The sequence below is a fragment of the Coturnix japonica genome, chromosome 2, assembly GCF_001577835.2.
Source record: "Coturnix japonica isolate 7356 chromosome 2, Coturnix japonica 2.1, whole genome shotgun sequence".
Lineage (NCBI taxonomy): Eukaryota > Metazoa > Chordata > Aves > Galliformes > Phasianidae > Coturnix > Coturnix japonica.
Window position 1 is genome coordinate 26,389,248 of NC_029517.1, and position 20,506 is coordinate 26,409,753.

The 20,506-nt window shown below is 41.3% G+C and overlaps 1 protein-coding gene across 1 annotated transcript in view; it reads left to right on the plus strand.

The window, feature by feature from the left end:
• The first annotated feature begins 11,336 nt into the window (after positions 1–11,336).
• The window catches only part of AHR (aryl hydrocarbon receptor), a 57,127-nt gene continuing 47,957 nt past the window's right edge, over positions 11,337–20,506 (plus strand). The window contains 2 exon segments of the mRNA NM_001323184.1: positions 11,337–11,392; positions 17,499–17,686. Coding sequence (NP_001310113.1) covers positions 11,337–11,392; positions 17,499–17,686 — 244 coding nt within the window.

Genomic DNA, 20,506 nt, shown 5'->3' on the forward strand with positions numbered 1-20,506 from the left:
CATGCCATGACAAGTTCCTACAAGGAAAGTCCTGTAGGGTCCAAATCCCAGATGAAATTCCTGAGTGAACCATGCTTACTGTTTGAGTCTGTTACCTGATTGCTGGTCTGAGTGACTGGCTTGCAGAATACTGACTTGAAAGGCATAAAAGCCTGAGGATCAGTACATCTGGCAGTACAGGTGGCTTCTCATCAAGCCAATGAGCACCACTGTGTGTTTTTTTGGTTTTTTTTCCCCTGAAATCCTATCATCAGGACTTAGAAAAATACGATGAAATTGCAGAAATGCTTATAATTAGTTAGCTGCTGCCAACCTGATGTTTAGAAATATCTCTTCTTGATTGCATTTAGACTATAGTGATGAAGTAGTCTGCAACTAACCCTGCAGTTTGGCTACCCTGATGCACAGAGCACACTGACTTTCCTTCCTTTTGGTGCTTTTCTCTTCCTGCGGAGGCAGGAGTGTGGGAAATGCAGGAAAAGGAAGAAAGGAAACCATACTCAGCAGAAGCTCATCTCATCCCACTGAAGGATGCAGCATGCATGTGATCCCAAACTTGAGAGCTAACAGACCTACAGTTAGGGTGAACCATTAATTTTAACAGTAGCCACTGCAAAGCAGTATAATGCCCAGACTTGAGGAGAAGAGTAACTTCTTTTACCTAAGAGTGCTGGGGGGAATAAAATAAGCTGGAAATGAAGCAAGCCATCAGGGGGAAGTATTTTACTGAGAGTGGTGAGATGCTGGAACAGGTTGCCCAGAGAGGCTGTGGATGGATATCTATGGAGGTGTTTAAGGCCAGGTTGGATGGGGCCCTGGGCAGTCTGATCTAGCAGTTGGCAACCCTGCCTGTGGCAGGGGGTTGGAATGTGATGTTCCTTGAGGTCCCTTCAAACCCAAGCTGTTCTATGATTCCTATAAATTAAAGTACTTTTTCTCCCCATATATGCTTTTCAATAGTTTCAGTTACAAGAGAAGATGGGAATAGTGCCACAAGCTTGCTGCTCTGATTATTTTCTTAAACAAGCTGGAAAAGGACTGATTTGTTTTCATCTGTGTGCATCTGTACATCTGTTAAGCTAAATAGATTGAAGGGATTGGGAAATATGGCCAGACTAAACAGTGATTTCTATGCTTTTTATAGATATAAATGACCTAGCTACTCAGAAATAATGCTTTCTTTCGTAAAGAAGACACAGATGAATTAAAATAAGCAGGACTGTTCCAAGCTTATTCTACAAATTACATAATTTTTACTAGTTATTTCTGAAAATACAGAGTCTCCCTAATGTTTAGAAGCATGCAAATATATTTTTGTTGTGAAAGAAGTTCAATTAAATGAGCACAATATATCAAATATTATCAATATTTTTTGTTCTTTTAGCAAATAAATGCCAAGAAAATCAATTAAATGTCTACTGTTAAAGATAATAATTTGACAGCAATAGGTACAACACAGTCTTTCTTTCCCATCCCCTGTAAGACTGCAGCATATATCAGAAGTACTTTTTTATTTGTAAAATATTCTACTTTAGGTCTGAATATAGTTTATTTGAAATTGTTTTTTTCCAACTGAGTGTTAGGCATATATAAATGTTTAGAGGGTAGTTTGATGTCTGTCTATCATGCAGTTTGCATTGTTTATGGACAGCATTTATAATAAACTTGGAGGGGATTACAGTAGGTTTTTCCAAGCCTAAGCAATCATCAGCATCATCGAGCTTAATGACATTAGTCATGTCTGTGTGAAATTATGATACTGTAGCAACTATTCCATTGGTTATGGGTAGACAATACTTAGATGCTGAAGGAATAAACTCAGCAAATTCAGAGCACTGGTATCCACCACAGAGAAGAATAATGCAGACACATCCAAAATCCTTGTGCTTATTGACATTTCCATTGAAAAAATGGTTCCTGTGATTCACAGGTAACTGTATTTATTTCTGTCAGAAACTGTAACATTTTAAGACAAAAGTAACTTATTCTGTTCTGCCTGTAATAGAAAAGTTTCAGATGAAGGGCAGAAAAACACCAAGCTCTATTTCTTCCATCTGTACAACTACAAAGAGAAGGAAAACAAGGGAAAAACACACAGGAGGTAACTAGCAGGTTGTGCCCTGATCAAGATAACTGCCTCATTGTGTCTGTTACAAATATTGTCCTGACTTTAGTTCCAGCTTTGGCCTTAAACAATAGAGACCATGAAATATATACTTGCTATATATTGTGAATGTTATGGGAATGACCTAAATATTTTATACAAGGGTAGCAATACATCTTGAACAAACATTACCTAGCCATAACATGATGGAACAGGGACTCCTCAAACAATTGTGGCGGGAGAGAGGTTCCTACAGGAAGGCTCATAACCTAAATTCAACTTGTTTTCAGGTCTCCACTTTTAGGAAGGCTTCTTTTTTCAGTTTACTGCAGAAGGGCTGTATGGTGGGGGAAGCAGTTTCCCCTGTCTTTGTTTTTCCTTGAGGGCTTCAAAGAGGGATAATTATTTTAAGATTATGAGATGCTCTGAAGATTCAAAAGGCCACCAGGAATCTTTATGGAAATAAGATTGCCCTTTTGTCACTTTCATTGTCATGTTTTTTTTTTTGTTTGTTTGCTTGTTTGTTTTGTTTTTGTTTTTTTTTTAATCATATTGGTTTATTCTAGAACATGGGTGTATAGGATTTATATATAAGAAATTAAATAGGCCCTAGAAGCTGGCAAGGACCCAGATACTGTAGCACAGAAATATGGATACTGGAACACTTGATTCTTTCCTGGCTGAGGTAGCAATAGAATCAGAAATTATTTCTTCTCACTTAGGAAACACACTTTAAAAAATCATGGTGGTGGTCTTGTGCCACTATGCAGACCACAGGCCACCTCTACCAAGCCAAAAGGTCAAATGAATGGTTCAGACAGACCATTTCATGGCTGCCTGTATCCTACTTATCATGGATGAGTCCACCTCACTCAATTCCCATAGTCATTGTTGTTCACCTTCTTTCCAAATCCTGGTGTATTTCAAACTATTGTCCCGTGTTCCGTGAAAGGAACATTTATCATCTACATTTGAAGGACTGTCTTTTGCACTACTCATTACTATAGAAATGTCACACTTACTTTTATAACCTGAAAGAGCCCAGATCCAAACTTGCCAAGTGTTGAGTCAGGGAATTCTTACAGGAGAAATCCTGGATCAAAAATTCATGCTAGTGGAGACTTGCTGCCCATAGGATATCTGTTTCAGTAAGCCTCTCTTATGAAGGAAGTTGCAAACTGGCTCCAGATATATCCCCTCAGAAATAAACTAGCAATATTTTATACCTATAAAATGAATAACTTTTAATCTGTGGTAGATAGTCTAGCTAGCAGCTCTCATGACTATTTAGGAGAAATGATAAATTACTAAAGCTTTGTGGTATCTTGGTGATGGAATTTTTTGTAACTATAGGGACACAGTAAGAATATTTGTGTGGAACACTGGAGAAACATTTCTGAACAGTACTGCATTGAGATCACCAGAACTGCTAAGTGCAGCAGTGATCATAAAATCTGGCACTGTAGGTTTTGAAGCTGTTTACCTAATGTTTTCTAAAAGATTAAAGAATAACTCACTAAAACTAAGAACTCCTTTTGGAAAGGTCTTTTACATTTCATATGCCTACAGTTGTTTCATTTGCTTTAATATTTTACTCATTAGGGATATTTTGAAGTTATTTAATATAGAATACACAATTTAGAATAGAAATGATAAAAATGGCAGTTTACTTTAGAAGAAACAGATGTACATATGTTCATACAAGAAGAGTTTTATAATTCAACATTTTTAATTATTTTAGTGCAAAAGGAAAAATATCTAATAAACATTCTGAACTGTAGAAGAGCACTCTAGACATCAGTCTGTTTCTTTGTTTGTTTTGGACATGTCCATAACATACTAACTTTTAGAGACAACTTCTGCATAGCTAAGACTCTTAAAACCTTACTTTCTGAGATAGCACGTGAGGCTCTATGTTGAAGTCAATTTTGGTAGTGAAAATTAACAGGTAAGTCACTATAACTGAGGAGCTAAACATCCCTCTTGCAAGCAGAGCACATTGGTCATAAGGTTTTCAGAACACTCATTACTAGCAAGCGTTAAATACTAGGAGTTACTCTGTGGGCCAGACTGGATTCAGAGAGCTGGAGATAATGGGACTATAAAGATGATATGTAGCTAGCAACAGTTGTGGCTTGCTTAGGGACACAAGTAAACACAGTCTGGTTAGGACACTTAACAGGATAAATGTGGAAGAAAGAAGGGATAAAACAAACAATATATCAACTGGCTTGTGGGTGTTTTTCAGTACATGCATGTTCTTCTATGGTGCTGAGAAGAAAACAACATGCCAGGACTGTGGAATAAATGTTCAAGTGTTTCCCTAGCACATGTACCTGCTCCTACTGCCCTTTTCCCAGTGTTTTTGTTTGCTTTAAGCAGTGTGGTCACTTTCTGGATATATGCTGCCTTCATTCTCCAGAGACATTTACTTCCCCACATCCCTGTCTGACAGATTCACTGCCCCCTCTCCTCTCTTGACTTCCTTGGGTGCCTCAGTCATAGTTGAAATTAAAGAAAACACTGCTGGAATGAGTGGAAGTCGTGGTAGTCATGCTGGATAGAAGAAAGATGCGACAGGTCAAAATTACAAAAAAAATTAAGTTCACTGAGACACGGTGTTAATCGGTAAGCTCGGCCAGGTTGCCAGACAGGGAGAGGCAGGGCACAACTCAGGTGGGAGACAGACAACAGGCCTATTGTTTGTCATAATCACAGAAAAGTTTTTTAAAGCTAAATTAAAATGTATGACATCTAGCTATATTAATTACACTAGCTCAAGTTTACTAGTACAGAATTTAGCTCTGGCATGGCAACTGTATTGTCGCTTCTAATTTAGATCATTTTTTTTACTCATTAGTCTTACTTTGTGTATACCCTTTCCTCTTAATGAGAGCAGAAAGAAAATGTGCAGCCTACTGAGTTAGACACCATAATTGTAAGCTTGTTTCAGGGCCTCTCAAACCACAGGTTTTGTTAATATTATAAGCCAATTTAGTGGCAAAGCTCTGTTAATAAATATAGTTCAGCAGCTTTTTTTTTAAAAGCAGAAGTAAAAAAAGATCAGCTCTTCATGTATTTTTTTTTTTCTGCACAGAACATCTTGGTGCAGCGAGATCATATGCTGGTGCAGCTGGATCATGTGTTGTCCATATTTGCTGATTTTGTCATGGTGATTTACTGTTGTGACCCAAACTTTCCTGCTTCTGCATACTAATAAGTGTAAGCTATTTGTTTAACTGTATGGTTAAAAGTATTGGAAATATAGTCCCATGTAGTAGGGAACTTGCCAGCGCCATGGAACATATACTCAATCACTGGTACTTGTAAATTGTTAGAATGGTGCTTTATGTGGCTTTGGCATGTTACCACAAAATTCACAGGTACTGCTGAGGGATTAGCACAAACTTGTGACCATTTCCAATTTGCACTCTGCATACAGTCACCGTACTATGGAAACTAAGAAAATACAGCAGTGATTCCCAGTGTCCATCAGGGGTCCTATGAAGAGAAGGTATTTACTGATCCCAATAGCATGACTGTCAGAAAAATGAAATTTGTGTAACATAAGCAGAAATGGGGTTTTTCTTTACATGAGTTTGTAGTTACAACTTTTATATACAGTCTAACAAATACAGGGGAGAAGAAAGAAGCCCAGGGCATGCAGACATCCATCTTCAGGTATTTTGGTTAAGGGGGTGTTCTCTCTTAAATTCTTCTGGTTTGCCTATGAGAAGGGATCAACTCTTACTGGAGATTGCTGTATAGCTCTCAGTACCTGACTGGGAGTGGATTAAAACAATGGGTGGCTCTTCACTTTCCAGGACAAAACCAAGAAGTTCATTGGGAATGACAATGTAAAGACTATCTTAACCATACAATAAAATCATTATGCTTGAGGGGAAAAGGGTTGATTACTGTTCTAGGCAGGCAAGGTAAATTAAGTTGCTTGCTACATCTGATGGTTCTTTGGAACATTTTAAGTAAAAAATAATTAATAATAAGAGAGAGCTCTTGTTAATGGGTAGACGATAGTTTCTGTATAAACTTGTTTCTAGTCTCTACTCATTCCTGCATATGAGAGAGAAAAACTGAGAAGAGAAGCAAAGTACAGATTTTTACACTTAGTACATAACATGTTTTTCCTTTACTCCTTTATTTTCCTGCATTTGCAGGTGAAACATGGTTCTTGCTGTACACGTTATAGGATATGAGGAGGATCATGATGCTGTCTCACAGATGTTACTTATTAATTTCTCACATTTTCTGGAACTAGAATAGTCTTGAACACTGTCTCTAATTGCATTTTTATTTTACTCAGGATTTTTTTGTGGTGTCTGTCTTAACTACTAAGACTATAGATTGCATCAGATTACTGCAATACCATGAATTTAAATTAAAATACCACTAATCGTGTTGTAATGCTCATAGACTACTTGCCCAAATATTAATTATGTTTCATATATTTTGTGCTTTATTGACTCTTCTAGAAATGCTCCCCAAGTTAAATACTCGGTAGAATACTGAGTGTAATTATAAACATTGGCATCTCAGGAGATCGCACAAAGATAATGTGAGGGGGGAGCCAGGCAAGAGGGGTATGGTGGAAGAGAAAAAGAATGCGCTAGTTCTGTCCCATATGACAAAAATTAAAAAAATTCAAATAGTAGGGAAAAAAATAGTTTCTTGTCAATTTAATTCTCATTAAAACTGTCTGCAATGTAACTAGTGCATGAAAATAAGGCTTCCTTAAAAAAAAAAAAAAAGAAAGAAAAAAAAAAGTCATAAAACAGTGTGCTATTAGTTACAGAGCTGCTTTTCCAAGATATAATTGTTTCCATTTAAATTCTAAACAAGAGACAAATAATTTCATTTAATATTCCTAGTCAGAGAAACATAGAATCATTTGAGTTGGAAGAGACTTTTAGGTCTCATCTAGACCAAATCCCCTTTAATGAACAGGGACACCTGAATTGAGTTGAATTGAATTGAAAGTCATCTGTGTTACCACAGGCACTCTTTCTTAACAGAACAAAGTTGCAGTGGAAAATAATGCCTAACCCAGTGGTAGTTCTGCCTATCCACAAAATTATCCCCAGAATTATCTCCAAAATTATCCCCAAATTGAACTGCAAAAATTAGAATTTTAAATCGCAGTTATATTTCCTTGTCTCCAGAAAGGCAGAAAAGGAATCTCAAGTAATAAAAGCATATTTCTTCTGTGTTATTCGCACCGAAAACGGCCAGAAAAAGTCAGCACACAGAATTAATCTGAGGGAAGTAAAGATCTGGCCATGAATAGAAAGAGTAGGATAAAGGATAGAAATGAGTCAGAGATGACCCTAAGATATCAAGCAGTGTTTATAATTCTTATAAATTCCTCCCAAATAGCAAGATTTTTCTTGGTCTTGTGGTGTTCCTGTGAAACTTCAGCTCACTCAGGAATTTGTCTGTTTAGTAAAAGTTCCCTTTCCAAGCAGCTGCCCACCTCTTGAAATGAGGGAGAAGTCTATGCATGGCAGGAGGAGCAGAAACAGAGCAGAAATGACGTTTGGAACAGAAGTTATTTGTTCATTTTGGAGACAGGGCAGCAGATGTGACTGCTGAAAAGCAAGAGCTCTGAAAGCTTCAGAGGATCATAGTAACACAGTGTACTAGATATGGAAGAGCCTGCTAGTTAATAATGCGCCTCACATGTGCTGGGGAGGGGCACAATTCATGAGATGCACAGACACACTTCTCTTAGAAATTGCACTATTGGACACACAACTTTAAAAACAGAAATGCTGTATTTGAGCAACGAGGAAAAAAGTGATTGTTGATGGTTCTAGAGAAGCTGTTAAGAGGCAGTATGATCTTTAGTTTATACCTAGTAAGCCACCTGGTGAGTAGCCTAGAGACAAAATAATAAGAGATTGGTTAGAGTTAGAAACTGTACTTGAAATGTATGTACATACATGAAAATGATCTGCATAGGAATTAAACCTTTTAATTGTTCATAGGAGATCAGCCACAGTCATTGTTTGTAAGACCAAACATGTTAAACCTGACCAAATATTAACACAAAAAAAAAGAACAGTAATAGAAACACACAGACAAAACAGCAAAGGAGGCTGTAAGACTGCTGAAACATGGTTATAGAGTTTTCGCAAGATCTCTACTGTACCCAGATAAATGGAAAATACCAAGATGGTGGATTAAACAAAGAAACAGCAAGAACACCAGGAGAAAGCGCAAGGTATAGATAACACGGTGTGAAGGTTTTTAAGGTAAGTTCTGAACATCTGACATCTCCTATCTGTTGTTAAAAAAGGTGTCTGACCCATAGGAGCTGACTTCCAATAGCCCGCAGTGAAAAGGATTACACTATATAGGTGTACAGAAGATACGATTTCCGCCTAGTAGTGACAGTTTTTGTTTCTCTGTTTCCAAATCCTCAAGCTGAAGAGCAACCAGAGAGCTCTGCTGGCACCACGTAGGTTTCTATGGCCTCAGAAAGAAGTGGGGAGATAATATTTATCATGGGAGGCTAAAGCCAATCTCCTTCTTCATGAAACCTCCTGTACAACCTCCTAGACAACCTATGTACTGCACAAGCTGCCCAGAGAGGCTGTGGAGTCTCTGTGGCACCTAGATGTGAGCCTGAGCAGCCTGCTCTGAGTGGCCCTGAAGGAACAGGAGGGTGGGATAAAGTGATCTCCAGAAGTCCCTGCCAAGCTCAACTATTGTATGCAGTGATGTATGGGTGTCTGACAGTATTAAAGCAGAAAAAAAAAAATAAATAAAAAAAATAAAAAAATCAAGAAACAGCTAAGATTTTGAAGTCCAGTGAAATACAACAAGTTGCTGGAGATTCTGTGCAGTCTTAGTGCAGAAGTAAAAGGCAGACTGGAAACAATCAAAAATTGGAAGAAGAGCTTTAAACAATGGCTGTAAGCTTTCAACACGAAGGTAATGTAGATGAAGAGAAGAATGAAAGTTGAGCAGCAATATGTGTTGTGTGTGGAGTGATCACAGCACACTTGTGCTGACAGAGGAAGGAGACAGTGAGCAGGAAGAGGTTAGGGGTGAGACAAGTAGTGAAAGGGACTGGGCAGTTTAAGCTGGAAAAAACTGGTAATTTGGATTGGTTGGGAGAGCATTGAAGGCATCAATTTTTTATTCCAGTTCTAAAATCAAAAGAAAGGAGCCGGAGAAGAGAAGGCAGGAGGATGTGGCATGTAAATGCCCTTTGTTTTCCCATGTGCTTGCAAGGTCTGGTGACAAGAGACCATGAAAAGGAAAGGGACAGCAGAAAGATAGCAGTGAAGAGCTGACATCCTCTGCAAAGGTGCTTGGCCTGGAATGTGGCAGGAATGTGATTGCAACGTGTAAGGCATACCATTCTTTCAGTACTTTTATTCCTCTGTGGATTTTGGCAACTTTTATTTGCTGAAGATCTATTTTTCAAAACATCATTTGATCAACTCCCAGCTTACCAGCAAGCACGCTAGCATTTTTAAGATTTATTTAAATTAATTTTATCTGAATACTGTGGCTTCAGCGCACTCTGCATCTGGGATAGCTTCCCAGGCAATTAAACTCGAGCAATTAAGCTGGTAAACAAGCGTGCGTTATGTCGTCTAATTCACGCTGTGAGCTTCTGAGGACGAGGCCCATACCACTGCGGGACGCACGGGATGTCGGAGCCGGGCAACCAGGCCTTGCACAATCCCGGCGCTGCTTCTCACCGGCTGCCGTACGGCAATACCTGGGCCACGGCTGACAAACACTGTCAGCAAAGCGGAGCCGGAACACTTGCATAACCACAGCATTGGTTTCAACAGCCGGCGAAGGAAAGCGTGGCTGCCGATTGAACTCCCGCAGCCCGGCCAGCGTCGGCAGACAGGAGCAAGCCAGCACCAAGGACACTGCCTCAGCCTCCTCGCAGCCAAGCAGGGAGAGCGAGGGAAGGCTGAAGCCCGCAGCCCGGCTGCCAGGCGGCACGTGGGTAAGAGCCTGCGGGCTCCGGAGAGCCGGGAAGAGCCCTGCCAGCTCCGGGAGCTCTCAGCCAGGCTCTCCCGCAGGCACCGCCGCTCACGGCCGTGTTTATACAGGGCGACTCCCCGTCTCCCAAGCTGAGTGCGGAGAGAAAATTTATTGCCGTTATTCCGGGGGAAGAGCTCTGTTCTTGTGAGAGGAAACGGAGGAAGAAAACAGGAGGGCGAAGCAGCGGCGGGTCACAAAGGCACGAAGGGGCTCCTCCGGCGGTTCTGCGTGTCGGCAGCGTGGCAGCACCTTGTGCTTTTTGCCACATTGCTCCTTTTCTGCAACATCAGTGTTCATTTCACACGTCAGCGCCGTAACTCGCCACCTTATCCCCGCACGAGGCACTGGCCGCATCCCGTGCCCCCTTCCTCTCCCCTGGAGCTCAGGGAACCGCAGCGTTGCCCGGAGCGCCCCGCGGTCCCTGCGCTTGGTGCGGCCGCGCTTCCACCTCTTCCCCGACTCGGCCGCTGCCCGGGGCCGGCTCCCAGCCCGCTTTGGGAGGCAGCCTGCTTTGCATCTTTGCAGCCTCGGGGCCGCACAAGGCGGGGGCAGCCTCTCGTTCCCGTTCCCCAGCCCAGCTCAATCCCCCGCTGCCCGCGGCGCTCCGCCGCCGTCCCCTCGCCTGACCTCCCCAACATGGCGGCGCGGCCGCCCCCTCCTCCCTCCGCGCCGCCGCCGCAAGGGGCCTCCTCGGCGCGGGGCGGCGGCGCTGTCAGGCTGCGGGGCGGGCCCGGGCCGGCAGCGCGGTGGCGGCAGCGGGAGGAGCGGGGTTGGGTTGGGCTGGGCGGGGAGGCCCGGCCGGGCGCCGCGCACACTGACAGGCGCTCGGCTCGCAGACGGGCTGGGAGACGGTGAGGCCGGCAGAGAGTCTGTGCGGACTCGGTAGGAAGACGCGGGTCCGAGCGGCGCTACGGAGACCCGGCCGCCCTCACACCTGTGCCGTGCGGAGGCGCCGTGCGGGGAGTGGGTGTCGCCGCCGCCGATCACCTGGGATCCCCGCCCCGCGCCGCCTCCGCCTCCCTCCGTCCTCGCCGGGCCAGGGGAGGTGCCGCCGCTGTGAGCGCGCTACTGCGGGCGGCAGGGCCGGGGCCCGCGGGCGAGGCAGGAGCTGCGGCGCCGCCGGGACTCGCCCCCTCCCGGCAGCCGGGGCGAGGCGGGCAGCGAGGCGGCCCCCGGCGGTGCGGGGCGCTGGAGCCGCGGCAGGATGAACCCCAATGTCACCTACGCCAGTCGCAAGCGGCGGAAACCTGTGCAGAAAATGTAAGCGGCTCTGCGGGGCGGGGAGGGAAAGAGACGGGGACGGGGATGGCTCCCCTGCTCCCTCCGTCCCGGCCGGGCACCGCGGCACGGGGCAGCCCCGGCGCGGACTCCCCCCCCCCCCCCCCGCCCTTCCCGGCGCCGGCTCGGCCGCGGAGTGTCGATGCAGCTCCCGGCTGCGGTGCTCGGCAGTGCGGGGCGGGCTGCGGGCCCGCCTCTCTCTGGTGCCCGGGGGTGCCCCGAGATTTTCTATTTTTCTTGGATTTCTTATGAAAATAAATCTAAACCGCGGTCCCCTCGCGGCTGGCGGGCGGAGCGCGGAGGTGGGAGCAGGGAGCGGCGGCTCGAGGCGGCTGACCTAGATCGGGAGGCACCTGAGGTGACAGCTCCCGGCGCGGGCGGCCCGGCCCCGCTCAGGTGGCGGCGTGTCGGGGGGGTTGTCGGTCCGGTCCTCAGTCCGGGGCTGTCCTCGGTCTGCTGGCCCGGCTGCTGCCCCCGGTGCTACATCAGGTGGTGGTGGTGGTTCCACTCCGAGCAACTGCGGGTGCTGCGGATTGCTCCAAGGAGGCCAGAAAACAAATGTTTGTCGTGTTATTTTTAAACTTGGGGTGCAGCTTAGCGTCTGAGTGCTTTTGTATTGTACACCTGTGGTAGATTTTAGCTCTCGGTTTTGCGGGCTGAGCTGCAAACCTCATCTCATGTGATTTTCAGGACAGAGAAGTTTAACCCACACTGTCGACTAAGAAGTCAGTTGTAGGCAGTGGTGGAGCTGAACTCGGAGCTGCTACCAAAATTACCTGTGATGCAGAGCTCAAAAAATCCCACTGTATTTCTGAGTGGTCTTGAAGTAGTACATTAATCACCTAAACTCCAAAAGCATTAAAGATAATGACAAATATTTAAGAATATCCCAGTGTTAATGTATGTTCTCAGATTGATAGCAGACAACTGCATGGTGGGAGCAAAGTCAGCTTGGGTGCTCACTTCTGTACGGCTGGAGCTATGGGAATGAGTGCACACACACAGCCAGTCTACAAATTAATGCAAAAAAGTCTAAACATACCCTTTTAAAAACAGTTCTGGCTAGAAGATAGAGTCATTACGAGAAGAGCAGTGTTTGCTTTTTTAGATTACTCATTTCCAAACAATAATGTAGGAGCAGTGAATCAGTCTTTTCTATAGGTCTGGGTTTTAACAATGAAATTAGTGTTGTCTCTTTGTGAAGTAGAAATGCATCAGTAGTATTTGTCAAACTGTTGGTTGCTGAGGGCAAGTAATTCTTGTAATTGCATAAGGGTGAGCTGTTCTGCCTTTTTGGTCGCATCGCTTAATGTCTGGCTGGCTATTACATTCTTGGTCTTGATTAGAGGATGTGAAACTTTCCTTTTTGTATTACTGTTTTATCTATGACAGTAATCTCTTTCCGTTATCTGTTTTCTTATATTTGGTGGTCGTGCTTATTGTATTAGTTTAACTCAGAGCTTGTTTTTATTACTAATGGAAATGGACTATTGATTTGGGATTTTGCCCTTTGATACAAAATGGACAGATAAATGTGTCTTCTTCACATAGAACTACTTGAATTAGCTTGTTCACCTGTATTTATAAGAGGAGGCATGATTATTAGCCAGTCTTGTTGGAGTTAGCAGAAATTATTCTGAATTTATCTTGCATCTATTCCTTTTTCTCCCTTTTCTTTTCCTAGTGTTTGTGGATCTTGGTTGCTTGTGCTGTTAGACCAACCTTACAGAGCACTGAGGGTGGTAGGAAGGCTCTGATTTCTCACATAGCTAATTACAGAGCATTCAGTGGGCTAAAACGTAGGGGGAGAGGCCATAAGCTCCTGTATCTGGCTGGGGGGAAGGAGGAAACAGTTCCAACACTTCTCCTAGCCCCACAGTGTGGCACTGCCATGATTTGAGTTTGTTTGAAGTGGGTATTTTGTGCTCCCAGTAGAATCCAGAGCTCTTCAAAGAGGATTTTAAAATGAAAGAAGTGATGTTTGCTGGGAGTAGCACCTTTTCTGAAGAGGTTTCTTCTTTTTAACGTTTCCTTTGCTGTAGATGTAGCTGTGAAGGGAGCCTGGTTGTTGTTAGTCTGTAGCAGTGGGCAGCCTGTGTGTAGGAGTGGAAGAAGCTGCTCATGCAATGCCATTCTGCTCGTGGGTTAAAACAAATGAAGAACTACTTCCTGCTTCAGGTGCAAATAACTTTAAGTCATGGCAGTACTCAGAGCCGATATAGGAAGCTTCCCCCTGCAGCCACCCTATCTTTATGGGCCATGTAAAGGACTGGATTCGACAGGGAATTACCTGACAGAAATGTGTTGTTTTGATCCAGTAGGCAGTCACCATATCACAGCAGAAAAGAAAACGCAGTAATGGAAAAACTTAAGAGGCAACTGTTCCTGCATTTCATCTTGTTATCTTGTCATCTGGAGGGGAAATAAAACAACAGTCTGATAGACAACGTGCATTCTAGTGAAATGTAGCTTTCTTAGAACCTCGGAGCCTTCTGCAGATTCCCTCCCACGTGTGGTGGAGCCGTGCGGGTCCCCCTGGTGGCCGCACTTCATGGACCCTGCTTTGAATTCTCTTTCAATTGTTCTGTTTTCTTTTTAAGGTCTTCTGTGCCTTTTCTCTACTGATTATTAACTGAACTGTCGACTTTACATGCTGGTAGGATAAAATGCATTGTTTTATTGAAGTTTACTGGAGATAGATCCTAACATCAAGTGAAAGATGTTATATATCTGTTGTTTCACCTTGCTGTCTTTAGCTTCTTATGCTTTTCTGCCTCCTCGCTCAGTCCTGCTGTGATTTGCTTTGTTTTTCTCTTTTTTCAGTGTTTGGGTAGGAATTGTTTTGCATAACGGAATGAATGTAATAGACATGGAATGGGGTGGGGGGGATCTAAATGTTTCATACTGTGCAGGCACACAAAGCGTAACAGCATGTTTCTTGAAAAAGCAGACTAAATAAGAAATGATACACTTTTGTTCCATGTTAGCATAAATGTATTCATGATACTAAATATTCCAGAGAAAAACATTTGGCTGGTTGATCCTTAATTAAGAGTATATATTAAGGCATAGTGATTTCAGAAAGCAGTGCAAAGATACTTCTAACATTACAATGTTACACTGTTACATGTACAAAGATACATTCTAACATTAAATAAAAACAAAACCACCAAAGCAACAACAACTAGCTGCAGCATATAGAGATAATTAAATGTAGATGCTCTGACCATTGTAGCTAGGAACATGCTTTTTTGTTTTTTCTGGATAGTCCTGGCTTGTGATCTTAGGGAGTATTGAAGGATGTTAAAACTGAGTGTAAAGAGTTTGCTTTTGCCTAGTGTTCTGGCTGTCCCCATCGTTCTGTCAGAGTCTTTTGGACACTAAGCAAACCTGAGCAACAGACTGCTTCTGGAGGACAAACAGTTGCCCAGCATCAGATGAATAGCACATGAGATTTTTAGTGAAAACATCTTTATTCCTTTGCTGCCTAAAACTGCTGAAGGAATCACTGGAAAGTGCCTCTTGCCCTTCCAAGATAGGTTGACAAAGCTTTTGAGCAAAGGGATTGTTAGTCTGCATTGAATCTGTTGCTTTCAAAGGAATCAGCAGCTGAATGTTCCTTAATGGTGAATTCAGTGTGGCAGATAAAAGTATTCATAGGAGTCTTTCAGTTGTTAAAGTAAATAGAGAATTTTGGAAAGTATCACCTACAGAGCACTTGCTCAGTGTTAACTGATGAGTTTCATATACCTGACCCATTCTTAACTGAATAATAGACATAAGAATAACATATTAGCATATGCTGTATTGAAGATGAAATGAAAATACACACAGCTGAAAAGATTAAATGAGTCATTGAGGTTCCCTGCATGTTCTTCCTTATCCCCTTTTTTTCCCTAAGCAATAAAGCCATTCTGACAAACTCCTCCTATTTTAGCAGTTTCTTATATTTTAGGTTTTCTTGTATGTTAGGAAGAAAATAAATCTGTGTTGCATTTCATTTTCTCAAGGAACTGCTTCAATTTCCCTTTAAAAATACAAATTAGCCTATAAATAATGAAACTTATTTGGGCCTTTTAATAATAGAATCCAGATATCGGTGTGCTTTTTCTTTTTTGTAAATGTAGTGTTATTAATACCAGTGAGGGCACACATAGTAAGCATGTGCAATTGAAGTTTCTATTGTCTGTGGCAGATCTCTGAAAATAGTCAGCTAATGTTGTGGTAGAATGGCCTTCAGGGTAGTAAAACTAGAATTAGAAGTCCTTGCTTGTTGTGCAGCTATTGGATGACAAGGATTGTTGTTTACTTGAGAGATACTGAATGTGTGTCAATCTTTGGCCTTTGATTGATTGGAGAATTTGAGTTTCCTGTAAGTAAGGTAAAAGATGATGCCCAGAAGGTCAGATTAAAACCTGTTTTCTTCTTTACTGTTTGTTTTGTGTTTTATTTCCCCCCCTTTTCCCCTTTTTAAGTAATAAAAATAATCTTGACGTAGCATTTAATTATAATTGAAGATAATTTTCTGCAGTGCAACTAGGGCATCCCTGAGCATCAACAGTGTATGGAAGTGAATGGAAAATGGTTCAAGTTATTACTTATTTCCCCTTTGTTTCCATCCCTATTTCTTTTGTCACAGGCAGTTCCATTGAAATCACAGATTTTTGTTGGGTTATAGTGAATAAAATTAGGGACAAACAGTGTTTGGTTTAAAGGAGAGAAGATAATAGAATCTGTGCTGAAAATACTGCCAACTTTATGTTTGGAAGTGTTCTGTGCTGCATTTGGGGAATCCTTATGCATTGGACTACTCGGAAGTAAAAACTTAGGTGAAAGTAATTCAAAAACAATTAGATCTAATGAGTAATTTGTCAAGGTAATTGCCCGGTTCCATGTAGTTTCAGCATAGCTTGTCAAATCGCTGATAGAAGTTTTGAGCAAAAGGGAGGACAGGTGTGATAAGAGAGAAGCCTGGTATTCAGTGCTGCTGTAATTGGCATGTCATGAGCTGTTTTCATGGGGACCTCTGCTTTTTGGAAACATGCTTTGATTTGGTAATAATGAACTGTTCAGTGACAGTTATACAGCTTTTATTTGCTTAAAGTTTATCATTTGTTGTTCTGTGCTCACAATGAATGCTGTGCTATGAACACCAATATTTGAGGTATCTTTAGATGTTACTGGTCCTATTTGATGATCTTGAGGTTTATTTATTTTGTTAGAGTTATATTTAAGTTGGGTTAATCATATACAAGTGACTATCTTGCCTGGATAACATTTCGGAAATGATGCACCTTGCAGAGCTATCACCCCTGTGAAAACAACCCAAATTTTAACAGATCTGTAGTAACTGTGTATGGTAGGGATGAGTATTCAGGTATCTGGGAGCCCAGGAATACAGCAAGTTTGCAAAATTTACCACATAATTCAGAACAGAAAGCTTTTAAATTGTAGCTTGTAACGTATAGAGGCATTCCTTTGTTGTATCATACTCAAGTGAAACGCCATTAGCCAAGAGTTACTTTACAGAATGGGTTTAGTGGTATTAGCAAGGAAAATTTTACATGCTGTCAGAGCTGTGTTTCCTCTTGTGAGATTTTGAGTGCCCCTAGCAAGTTACTAAACATTTTATTATATCTGATTTACAATAACCTGTTCCAAACCTTGATGAAGAATTAAAGATGTTTGTTAAAATTTTTAACTCAAGTAAAAACCTGACAGTGCTGTCAAATAATTTGTACACTAATATTAATAAGTTCAAATTCATAATTTGAAAGAAATCAAGGCATCTGAGTGGAAGCATAAGAAGGTTTTTACAAATGCTATATCTAAGTTTGCAAACATCCGTTATGTGTTCAGATAGCCATGGTAGGTCTTATTGATTTGTTTAACAGTGAGTATGTTGGGAAGAAAAGCAAAATGATCTGAGATGAATTTTACATTTTTTCCATGTGGAACAGAAGTCACTTAGGAAAAACATTTTGCATGTTAAAATTTGAAAGTTGTTTGTAATGCAAGACAAATATTTGCCTTCATATTGGGAAGGAACTTCTGTTTATTTTTTGTTTGTTTGTTTGTTTTGCCACAGAGTAAAGCCATCTCCAGCTGAAGGAGTCAAATCCAATCCATCCAAGAGGCACAGGGACCGTTTGAATGCGGAATTGGATCGCTTGGCAAGCCTTCTGCCTTTCCCTCAAGATGTTATCGCCAAATTGGATAAGTTGTCTGTGCTTAGGCTCAGCGTCAGTTACTTGCGAGCCAAGAGTTTTTTTGATGGTAAGAGTTGGGAATGTTTTTGGTTTAGGACTGCCTGTGTAATGCCGCTTGTACTGCAGGTTGTGTTCACTACTGAAGTACTCAAAATCATTAACTTTTCTGTATTTTAGTGGAACGTACAATTGTATGGATATATACAGTATATTTGTATAAAGTAGGCTTTCTAGTTGCTTGAAAAACAAACAGAAGTCCTTAAATTTCATCAGTCTTTTGAAGGTTTGCATTTGGAAGCAATATTGCCCTTAATGAGTCTTCCAGTCCTTTTTCTTAAACTTTCAGAAATGATAAGCTGAGATTTATTATTTACCCCCTTGAAAATAGCCCTTATAAAGCCATTACAGTTGAGTAAATATCATATGAGTTCCAATCAGCTGTATGTTTTGCTTAATGGTGCATCAAAAGGATTTCATATAATACGCAATAACAGCTAATGCCTCTTCCCATCGTTTATTTTGGAGATGACTTCTGAAGAAAGTGGCAAAGTCTTGCCTGTGTTCAAGCTCTGATGGAGGCATCAAGATGACAGTTAAGGTTCTCCAGTTGTGTGGGCAATGTCTACTGACCACAGCTCTGGAAAGGGTAGTGCAGCAATGCTCAGGGCAGTAATCAGGACAGAAGTACATGTCCTCCTGTACTGCCTCAGAGGTAGCAGAGGAGTGCCACCTTTCTCCTTTGTTATCTAACTTTCCTGCAATAGTTTTACTTTTTACTGCAGGACTACAGAATTCTTTCATTTATTCGGACTAGTTGATTCAGTTCGGTGATGTTTGTACATTTAAATCCATTATTTTATTGCTTGACAAATGCATGCAAGTGTATTGATTTCTTGGCACATTCAGGATGGTTCTTAGTATGGGATCTCCTCAAGGCTTGAGGAGAAAATATTGCTGGAAATTAGTTTTCTGTTGGCACATCAGTTTTATCAGAGTCTTGGTGAGATGTTATTTCACGTTGATTTCAGTGGAACAAATTATTCATCTTGTTGGTGTTCTTTTTCTGAATTGAAAAGGAACATTCAATCTTAATAACCCACTTGATTTTTTTTTTTTTATTTTTTTTAAGGGAATGTTTTATATTCAGAAATGAATAGAAGTTTGCGGGCTTTTTGCCTTATTTGGGCTGGATTGATGATCTCACTTTCACATGTAGTGGAAATGCTTGATATTTGTTTTGTTGCATTCTGACAATTTGCACTGGAAGGTCCTGGAATAAAGGGGCTAATACTATAATTTCTGTCTAGGAAAATGATAATTGCATTACTAGTTCTGTGCTGTAAAAAAAAGAACGCAAGAACCTGCAAACTCACTGCACCAAACTTTATATCCATTACTTGTTTCTAATTTGAATGTTAAGTCAGCTTTCAGATGGTTAGAATAATGATGAATGGACAGATATTTGTTAGCAGCAGATAAATTGTAACACTAAAACTGTGTTATGGCTTTTAACATACTGTTCAGAGGGAGACTTCGCTAATTCTGATAAGAAAAATAAACTTTATGTCTTGTTATATGGTTCAAAATGTCTGACACATGAAGCAAATTTTATACCTTCAGATATAGCTTCTAGGAAGCTTTCATGTCCCTTTTTCCCCCTTTTTTTCCTTGGAAAAAGACTTGCTATTTCTTTACATATAAGATTGCAAATGAGATCATTAATCAGTATCAATCTGTAAGTGTTTAAAAGCGAGCATTGATTAAAGATAAACATCAGGAAGCAATCTGAAACAATGACTAATTCACTATTGCGAATAGGAGGAAAATCTTTTTTCCTATTTTAAAGTACTTAAGTAGCACAAAATCTATTTCAGTTGAAATTGACCTTCCAGAAGAGAAAGAAGTATTTTAAAGTATGTAATTAACAAGAACAATAAAAAACTCATCCGCTTCCCTAGGATAATTAGTTTCATGATCTATCTGTACAGTGCTTCTCACAGAACTGGTTTTTGAAGGCTTGTTTTGTGCTGTTAAAAAATAAGTGAGGAAAGCCTTATAGGATAACTGATAAATGCATGAGTGAGCATAGGTTGTCACCTTGAGTGCCTGATCTGAGCCAGCAGGTCTCCGTTATTAATGTAGCATGCTGAAGTGAAGGGAAACGCTAAATGAATAACAGGATGCAAAGGGGGGTGTGTAAATTCCTGCGGAAAGTAAAATATAAATGTGTAATCATATGATCTTGCTTGAAAGGAAACCCAAGTTTTTGCTGTAACAATAGATATTTTTTCAAAGAAAACACTTGCATTTTTCCAAGTTTAAATAATCCAGAGTGGACGTCTGTTTTTTTAAGGTGGAAGTTTGGGAGGAGATGAAAAAAGGAATTGTTTTATGGAAGACATCTCAAGAAGTTATGTCGACTTGAATAAATGTGCTTCACTGAGATGTCTACAAAATCCTTAGTTCTTGCTTTAAAAGCTAAGTGTAAAAGACAAAATGTCTTTCCTTCCCAGGTCTTTAAGACAGTACAAAATTGTCTCCAGAGTTAAAGCCAGATGAGTTTTTCTGTGGTGTCAAGATTGAAATGCAGTAAGCTTCAGTGCACTTAACGTATTCCAGATTCTAGGAAACTGATGTACTTTTTTTTTTTTTCTTCCCATAACCTTTATAAACATCTTCTGTTAGTAACTGATGATATTCTGCTAAGCAGTTGCACTTGGTTGTTGTAGTTTGTTGTTCAGTTATTCAGTGGCTGCTGCTAAGCCATCCTTCTGTAGGCTGCCTATCAGCAACACCAGCTCAATGATGCAGAAGTTGCTAATGTGGTTGGGTCACTCTCAGGTTAACCTGGTGGTAGGCGACTTTCCCTGCCCATGTCAGGCACTCT